This window comes from Acanthisitta chloris, unplaced genomic scaffold (genome assembly GCF_000695815.1).
Source record: "Acanthisitta chloris isolate BGI_N310 unplaced genomic scaffold, ASM69581v1 scaffold42231, whole genome shotgun sequence".
In the NCBI taxonomy this organism is placed as follows: Eukaryota; Metazoa; Chordata; class Aves; order Passeriformes; family Acanthisittidae; genus Acanthisitta; species Acanthisitta chloris.
This window is the reverse complement of record NW_008655122.1, coordinates 38,786-48,014: the sequence shown is the minus strand read 5'-3', so window position 1 is coordinate 48,014 and position 9,229 is coordinate 38,786. Positions and strand designations below refer to the sequence as shown.

The window sequence follows — 9,229 nt, the reverse complement described above, 5'->3', positions numbered from 1 at the left end:
ACAAATCAATCTTCCCTCATAGCCCTGTACTGTTATTTGTTACCTTGTGTTCATTATTTTCAATACAAAATGTGATGAGTTTTTTACATTTTTTGAAGCTTTTAATTGTATACATTTCTTATGTTTTTTGATTAATTTAGTATATTTGAAATTGCTGCCTCTGTTGCCATGTATGTGCAGTAAGTAGAGTGGACAGAGATGCTGCTGTCTTCTCCCTTTCCAGGGCATTGCCCAGTCCTGTTTGAATATGGGCATTGGGGTAGTTGTGACATGTTGTGGTGATGTGTTCTCTCAGGAGTTCTCAGAGTGAAACCTTCTGGAGCCAGTCAGCATGGGCAGAGTTTTCCACTTAAGGCTTATCAATGATGTGTCACGGTAGCTGCCTCTGCAGGCTAGCTCAGTGTCTGTCCCAGCAGCAATTTCCCCTTGGCTGCCTGTTTCTGTGCAAGCTGTGCCCAGTCTGGGTGTTCCCTTGGGGCTCCTTTCCCCAGGGACTAACCAATTGTATTCCTCTGTCAGACTGGGGGCTTATGGAGTCAGTTCTTTGTAAGGACTTGTTCAGAGCAGGGCAGTGAGATTGCCTTTGGTGTGGCACCAATAGACACGGTGTGATTGCTGTCAGCTCCAGCTCTGCTGTGGGACCTTTGGGCACAGCCAGACTGTCTCTGAGGGGACATCAGCCTAGCTCCTGGATGTCACATGGGATGGACCTGTGACACTTTGTGTTCATTGGGCTTACAGAAGTGAGAGCCACCCAGACCAGCCACTTCTGTATTTCCTTCCACGTTGGTGCTGGAAATCCAGCATCAGTTTGGAAAGTATTTCCAGCCAGAGTTCCTAGATGTTGCTATATTTTTGTATATTGTTTTGAATTTTGGCCAAAAAACACGTTTGCATTTAGTACTTGCTTTCCCCTCCCTCCAAGCGTACTTTGTGGGATAGAAATAAACCACAGCCAGACGGACTGGGAAGCAGTGACTGCTGTCAGAGGATTAGAGCTAGCCATGTGCTTTACCCCCTTGCCAGCTTGAGTGGCTTTGATTGAGTTCCTGTGCCTTCTTATCCATCCCCTTCTTCCCTGGAAAGATGGGGAGAACTGAGCTCTCTGAAAGTGGCACCATTCTGAGTTCAGCTCTTTGGCCTTTGAAGCAGGGCAGCAAGCAATTGTGAGATCTTTATGTGAGTGTGAACTGCCCAGCCCTCTCTGGGGACTTTAATGCTCAAAGGGAAAAAAACCAGTGTTTTACCATGGTAACAATGGTTATGTCAGGAAATGAAATAATGTGTCTGTGCTCTGCTCTCCTTTGCTACTTGTTGGAGTTACATGGGAAATCCCTGGTTTTGTAGGGAGTCACAGGAACTGGCATACAATTGGTTATGAATATAGAGACTGTTTTTCCAGAAGCTGAAGATCAGCATTTTGCCCATATGAGATTGGTATAATAATGCTGACTTCATTCATGAAGGCCCTGAAGGTCTGTGAATGAAAAATATTCCATAAAGTGAAGTGCTATCTGCCCGAGCCACAGTTTCCAAAGAAGGGTTCTTTGGCAGAGATGACAGAACCGTTAAGTCTGCAGTGTTCGGCACTGTTTCTTTTTCTGTTTTCTTTCCCTGCTGTTTCTGGTGCTTGGAAACAGCTTTTGAAAACATGTTTGTGGACATTTCTAATGAGGCTTTTTGGAATGTGGCAAGTATTTAGAAAACAATTCCTAATGCAGGCTGGAAAAGCATGTGTTTTCCAATCAGTTTTGTTCATATCTCCTTGGTAAACATTGATTTTTCTTTTTTTAGCTTGTGGTTCAAATGGAGCTTGAAATTAAAATAGCTCTGTTTGCTCACCTTCTTGTTTGCCTGCCACTATTGCTGAGCTCAGCACTACTCTAGGAACAGCTTTGTTAATTGTTTTACTCCTTCTGGCGGTTTTTACTTTAGCAGAGTTCAAATCATGCAGATCCTATACAGCAGTAACTATCACACTGGTTTCTCAGTAACAAATGCTGAATTAAAACGAAAGTATTGCAAGCAGACATAAAATCCTTCAAGATAGATCTGGGAGGGCCCTCCCAGTGATTCCCTGTTACTCCCTGTAGTAGTGAGTGACTTGTGAAGATGCTGAGTACCTAACAAGTGGGGCAGCCCCATGTTTGCCATGTATTACCCCAAGCAGTCCTTCTTTTCAGGCCACCTCAACATACTTAAACTGTAGCCAACACTTCAGTAGTTTAGCTGGGCAAGGCCCAAGTCCTCAGGGTGTAATAAAGTCAAGTCTAAGTTTAACAGTTGGGCTCAATGATCTTAGAGGTCTTTTCCAACCAAAAAGATTCCATGATTGTACAAATTCTGCAGTGTTATGGAGACTTTGCATGGGGAGTCCCAGTGAGGAGTACCTCAGCTCTCTGACACAGTGCTGATGTGTTACTGGGATGGATTTGCCAATACCCAATTCAGAACACAGCAGTACTCTCTCCCTGTCAGAGCTGAAATCCTTTGTCCAACTTGTTTTTTCAATTTTGGGTGTTCAGTTTCCATTTCTTTTCTTAGAATGAAGGTAATGTTTGCTATAATCCCTGACTTAATGTAGAACAATTACAATAAATATTTTTAGAAATCTTACAAATAGCCCAGGGTCAATGTTTAAAAACAGGAGGTAAAGGAGCTACAAAATATTTTGGATGTGAGTTTGTACCACCAACATATATTGTTGAGTACTTGTGCATGGAATCCATTCCCAGGGTGCATGCAAACTAGGCAGAAGAGCTGGGCATTAAGCTGTACATGGCTGGAAAGCGCAAAGGAAATAATGCATGCAAATTTGTTTCATGTCCCTTTGTCCACTGGCTACTTGAGGCAGGAGGATGTGTGAATTTTGGATGCCATAAATTAATCCTACTGTGGCACATGTGCTGTGAAATCATAAGTGAAAGACATGATTCACGTGCAGAGTGTGTGTTGTCAGTGGAGTAGTCTGGGAAATGCATCAGTGTTTTCAAGAGGTACAGTGTGAAGGCCTCTGAGTGATGACACTGGCTATCCATGTGCAGGAATATCCCCATGGTTTGATGCCGAAGGGCCACTGCTGCCAGTGGCCACCACTGCCAGTTCTGCTGCCCCTCTGCCCTCAGGTGCAGGGGTGCCAGGCACCCAGTGCAAAGGAGGGAACCAAAGAAATTCCTCTTCTCTCAGCTACATAGACCTTTTCTAACAGTGGCAATTAGAGCTTTTTGCCTTGCATTAGTTAATGATTGCTGGGTTATTTAATAGATTAGATACAAAATAAACAAGTTAGTTTGCTACAGACTTATCAATTATGATGTCTGATTACTCCTTTGGGGAACATATGTAGCCATTTGTCCTGACATTTTGTTAAAATAGGTGGTAATATGGGACCAATCCACCTAATTCCTTATTCCTGTGGGGCATTTAGTGTACAGAGCTGTTAGAAAGGTGATTTCTGGGGCATGACAGCTGTTGGTGTTGGGGCCATTGTGTGAGTAAACAAAAAGGGTTATATTCGGCTCATACACTGCCTTGTGTCATTGATACAGAAGCCATTTCACAAATGAGATACAACTCTTCCCTGGGAAATTGTATTCCTGCTTTGTATTTCATAGTTGGAGTATGTTAAAATAAACCACCAGCATAGTGCATCAGTAGGAGGTGTTTGACCTTGGTGTTGCCGTGAGGCCTGTTGGGTTTATCCTGCTAACTGCTGATATTCCTGCCTGGTTTTGTTGACTAGGTACATTACAAGTAGTTTCTCTTTGTGTAATTTTTGCCATTTTATTAATTTATAAAAAGCCACATTTCAAAGGAAACTTCACTAATCATTTTTCTTCCAGAAGACATTACTTTTCTAGAAAGCTGCAACCTCTGTGTGCATCCAAAACCCATCCTGTCAGAGTTCCTGTCTGCCACAGACCCAGGGAATGTGCATACATGGGACCAGGAGAGCTCCATGTGTCTGTGTTGGCAGAGCAATGTTGCATGTAGTTGGGGCATAAGCATTTAGGACGTTATAAAAAACAGAGTCCAAGTTTTATTTGAAGCAGTGGGGAATGCCTTTAATAATTGGCACTGGTTGTTTTCATTTCCTAAAGTCTCTTCCGGCAGTGTATATTTCAGTGAAATATGAACGTTTTTTTTCATTTTCTGAAAACTGCAAGTGTTATAGACATACACTCGTTTATTACCAAATCCTATTTACTGGCAGATCCTGCTATGTTTAAAAACACTGGCTTTGGATGGGATTGTTGGGCTTGTCCATAGAGACTTGCTGATGTCCTGTATAACCGTGATTTGGAGCGTTAGGGTCATTGTGTGATTCGGCCTGGTGAGCCCAGGCATTCCTCACCGTAGGCACGTGCTGGCTGTCACACAGCTGACCTCTCTGTTAAGCAGCCACCACGGGCTGGTATACCTTTTAAGCTATCTTCTGGGATTTTCCCAGTGCGGTCCAGTCCCTGGGATGAATCTGGCTCTCACCACTGGATGTCATCATTGCGCTGTGGTGATCTGCAACCCAAAGAACATTTATCTGGCAGTAAAAAATAATGTTGCCTGACCAAAAGCAACATTTAATGTTTGCCCATTCTAAATGACTTGCTATACAGGGATGCCAGGTGGCAAGGAGTTGGTCCATAATCCTTTATTAAGGAACAGGATAGCACTCCAGTGATTCTACAGACAGTTCACCCCCTTCTGTGGTGGGGCTGTGCTGAAACCTCTACTGGGAGGCTCCATCAGTGCAAAGACATAGCATAAAAGATCTCTTGGGGATCTCGATGTGCCATGTACTTCTTGAGAAGGCCAATGTAATTACCATAGCTTTAAAATAAAATAACTCTTCATCTATTGAGTTACTCTGTCAACTAATATATAGAGAATATATTTCTACTGTAATTTCATAGGAGGAATTTAGAGGACTTAATTTTATTAACCCTCTGTCTCCTATTTGTAGCAGAGGAAAACCTGTTAGAAGCAGATGTGCCATGTACTTCTTGAGAAGGCCAATGTAATTACCATAGCTTTAAAATAAAATAACTCTTCATCTATTGAGTTACTCTGTCAACTAATATATAGAGAATATATTTCTACTGTAATTTCATAGGAGGAATTTAGAGGACTTAATTTTATTAACCCTCTGTCTCCTATTTGTAGCAGAGGAAAACCTGTTAGAAGCATTAGATCCTGCCTAATTTTTTTTTGAATTTATAGGAGAGGTTTCTGACTAATAACAAAAGTGGCTCCGTTTTATATTGGTCTTCCCAGTGCAGTTATGAATCTGCAGTTATGGATTCTGCAAAACGGGAATGTCTGCAACCCAAAGCAATCAGAGAAATGCAGTGTGATGTACACCAAGATGGAAAGTATTTCCCTGTCTTTCATCAGAAATTTGTAAGCTAAATTTAGTTCTGGGCAGTAAAAATCAGCTGTCAAATGCAGTATTATGTCTTGGCTCTTTCCGGAGTATTACCTTTGAGAATCTCTGTCAGGCAGTGAGACCTAGAGATACATGAAAAAAGAATATGTGGAGTTTATTGCCTTAGCCAGAGTGTGCATTAAGCAGTACAGAAACTGCAGTTTAGTAATTACAAATGTTATGGTAAGATTTGTGGCTGGAGGGTTGAATTCAGTGGCACTGAGGTATTCATTTACTCATGTGTCAGCCTGTCTTTCCAGGTAGTTGCTCTGTATTTAAGAAAAGTCAAGGATAATTTTGGAAGTGAATTTTCAATCAAACACATAAAGACACTCAAAATATAAGTTCCTAATTAATTTAAGTAAAATCATTTCCATAAATAAACCACTTCCATAAATAAACCAGTAAAAACTGCTCTAGAAGATATAAAAACTGCTTTAGCGGTGTGTAAATGCATGTTCTCCAGGTGTTTGCCGAATGGCAGTAAATAGCAGAAGTGATGTTTTGTCCTCTCCTACAAGGACTCCAGAACATCTAACTCAGGAGAATCCAGAGCATTCAGCTTTGCTGTTTTTCTGTGCCCTATTAAACGTGCACATATTTCAGCATTTTAGTACCATTTATTTGGTGCTGTGCACAGAAATACCATGGTATTAGTCACATCAGTGAGCCATAAGAAGTTTTGTATGAATGCAAGGTAACACAGCTCGGAGAGTTTAATGATTCTTAGCAGGCTTTGGCTGTTTTTTTAATGCATTTCTATGTCTTGTGGCATATTTTTTTGCAGTCGAGTTATTCTTTGAACCACATAAATAGAAAGCTGGTGCTGGAATCTAAAGTGTCTATCAACACTAGAATTGTGGTGGTTGGTGCATCTGATGTCGGAATCTCTTTTCTGGAAACACTGATTTTTTGGTAAGATTTCAATTTTATTTCCTTTACTGAGATGAATGTGTTTGCTTTTGTTCGAAGGGGCCATCTAAAGTGTTCTGAGTCTGTCTCTGAGTGCTCAAAGTTAAAGGTCTGAGCACCTATGGATGTAATGAGGTAGGTACTGTCACTCTGCCCTCACTGTCTCTGGAACTCAAAGGGTTCTGAGCAACTCTGAGCTGCTCATACATCCTCAAGGTGAAGGCACACTGAAAATGAGAATTCCACACACTTAAAGTCTCTTTGGCCTTTGTTCTTACACCAAAATCTTATGGGTGAAGGTGAAGTAATTGACTCTAAAAGCCAGTCATGCCCAGTAGGATCCCAAATCACTGCTGAATCCCCACTTCCCTTCCCTTGTTTTCAGAGCTGTGCAGGAGTGTGCCACATGAGCTTGTTGAGTTGTCATCTCACCGTGATTCTTTTGATCCTTATAACACCTTTTGATCCCTTTGATTCTGATGAGGATTTTCATGTTTGGGATTGTTCAGGAATAAAAAACCATTGTCCTTTCTGGGCCTTCTGCCATTTTTTGCTGCAGACCTGAGCATGAGTGTGGGGAAGGTCTAGCAAAGGACACTGCTCTTCAGCAGTGATCCCACCAGGAGCACAGGCTGGCAGCATTCACTAATACATTTTTCAGCAGTAAAACTGCAAATCAAATTGCTGTGATTACCTGGAGTTATCCAAACCAGAGTAAATAGCTGTATGAACTCATGGAGAAGGGGAATAAATGTACACAACTGTTTTTATACCTTCCCCTAAGGCAGAGAAAACTTGTGTGTGAGTTCTGCCATTTTACAGCCTTCCCAAAGTGTTCCTCCTGTTCTCAGCAACATTTAGGCTTTCAGTTCCACTTGAAAGTGAGTTTAAAATGTACTTTACAGCTATTAGTCCCTTTCTTGTTACTCACCCTGTACTGTTTATTTCTGTGCTTTCAATATGAAATACTGTGAGGAAAACCAAAGTGGGTTTCTGCTCCAGGTGTCAGCCAGCCTATGAGGCTGTCTGTAGTGAACAGTCCTTTACAGGTGTTCCCCTTGGAGCTCCCTGAGCTAAGGCTTTTCAGACAGGAGTTTAGTTTGATACATGTTCTAGCAGAGTTCCTGCAGGACATGTCCTTCTTCTGCATAGGGAAAAGAGAGAGAGAGAGAGCTTGTCTTAGTGCCTCAGAGACACGCCGAGCTGCTCTGAGAGTCACAGCACCAGCAGTCAGCACTAGTGCACAGTATCAGAATTATATTAATAGAGGTATAAATTTAAGAAAGATTATTTTTTAATTCTCACATCAGCAGCAAATAGCCTCCTGATCAATGTGAAGGCCTTTTAAAACAATTTAGTTTAATTTACTCATAATTTTCTAATATTCCCTGCAAAGGTTACATGCACTAAAAATAGCTGGATTGAATCAATTTGTGAGCCCTAATCCTTAAAAAGAGGAAGTCGTTTTCTCGTTGTTATTCTTCATACTTAATTATTTTACATTATCAGTCACCATGGAAACACACAAATGTAATTCACTTACCGACATGGCAATTATTAGAACTAGATCTTGCAAGTGTTTTCAACTTCTTTGAGACTGAAGAAATATGCTTTTCATTCAGCAGAGCAATAACCCTGAGAATGAGCTCTTCTCCCCCATGGCTCCTGCTCCCACTGTGCCATGGGCACATCCCGGGGCACAGTGCTTCTGGAGCTGCTCAGTGAGCACTGCTGCTCACCCACCCGAGCTCTAAATGAGCTTTAGAATCCTCCATGCACACGGGGCAGTGCGTGTGGGGAACTGGGACCTCACACACTGCTGCAGTCAGTGCCTGCTGCAGGAGTCCCTGGAAGCAGGCAGTCCCAGAGGGCAGAGTACTGCTGCACCCACCAGAGCTCCTGATTTCACGGGGCACTGTGGAAATGCTGCAAACAGGTATGTGGAATGGCCTGCGAGTGAGGGGAGCTTCTTCCTAATCCTAGGGTGCTCTGAGCCCTGGGGAGTTGTGTCTCTGTGCTTCATCCAGTGTTGGGGCAGTGCTGGTGATACCATTATTCAGGTTTCACCATTGAAATAAGTTACCTCCTGCTATTTTTTTCCCCTTGGAATGTAATCACATGTGGACATGTGTTTTCAGCTATAATGCTGCTTTTCTTGGGGGTACACATAGATTTTTTTTTTTGGTGGTAGAGGTGGCAGTGCTGGCAGTAGCAGGGGCAGAGCCTGAACTCTTGCCTGGTGCCATGATGGTGGTTGGGTGGTATAGGTGTGACAGTGGCTGTTGTGCTGAGCTAAGATGCTGTTGCATCATGTGCTGCTGCAGTAATTAACTTCCCTGCAGGAGCATGGCAAGCAGGGAAGGAGTTGTGATTCCCACAATTCCCGCGTGAGGCTCCTCCTGGGCAGTGCAATTCTGTGCTTCCCCTTGCACAAAGCCAGGCCTTGGGTCCCTCTCCAGCACCACGGCTACTTTCAGTTTCCATTGAGTGACTTGGTCTTGGAAGGGAAAGGGGAAAAAATAAAAGAAAATCAAAAGAAAAAAGGCAAATAGTTTTCTCAGACGTTCTGGCAAATCCCTGAGTGCTCCTGCTTACACCTGCAGTCCTGTGAGCTACTGCATTGGCAAACTATGAATGAAGACCCTACAAAAAGAGTCTGGTTTAAGACTAAAGGAAGTTTTAAAGAAATTACCCTTTTTCATCATCCCCTCTGAGCTCAAGTATGCATATCCTAAATTTATAATTGAAAAAGTAATTTTAAATATTCAACCTGCAAGTACTCAGTGATGATTTTACCTGAAAATGATTTGCAAGTGTAAAATCTGTTCTCATGAATACAGAATGTCAGTAAACCTGAATGAAGGAGAAGGGAAAATGAGTTCAGTATAGAGTTCT

At 42.3% G+C, this 9,229-nt stretch overlaps 1 protein-coding gene across 1 annotated transcript in view; it reads left to right on the top strand.

Moving 5' to 3' along the window:
- Positions 1-6,209: 6,209 nt before the first annotated feature.
- CFAP61 (cilia and flagella associated protein 61) overlaps positions 6,210-9,229 on the top strand; it is a gene marked incomplete at both ends in the record, with an annotated part of 39,581 nt that continues 36,561 nt past the window's right edge. The window contains one exon of the mRNA XM_009083775.1: positions 6,210-6,337. Coding sequence (XP_009082023.1) covers positions 6,210-6,337 — 128 coding nt within the window. The remainder of the gene's footprint in view (positions 6,338-9,229) is intronic.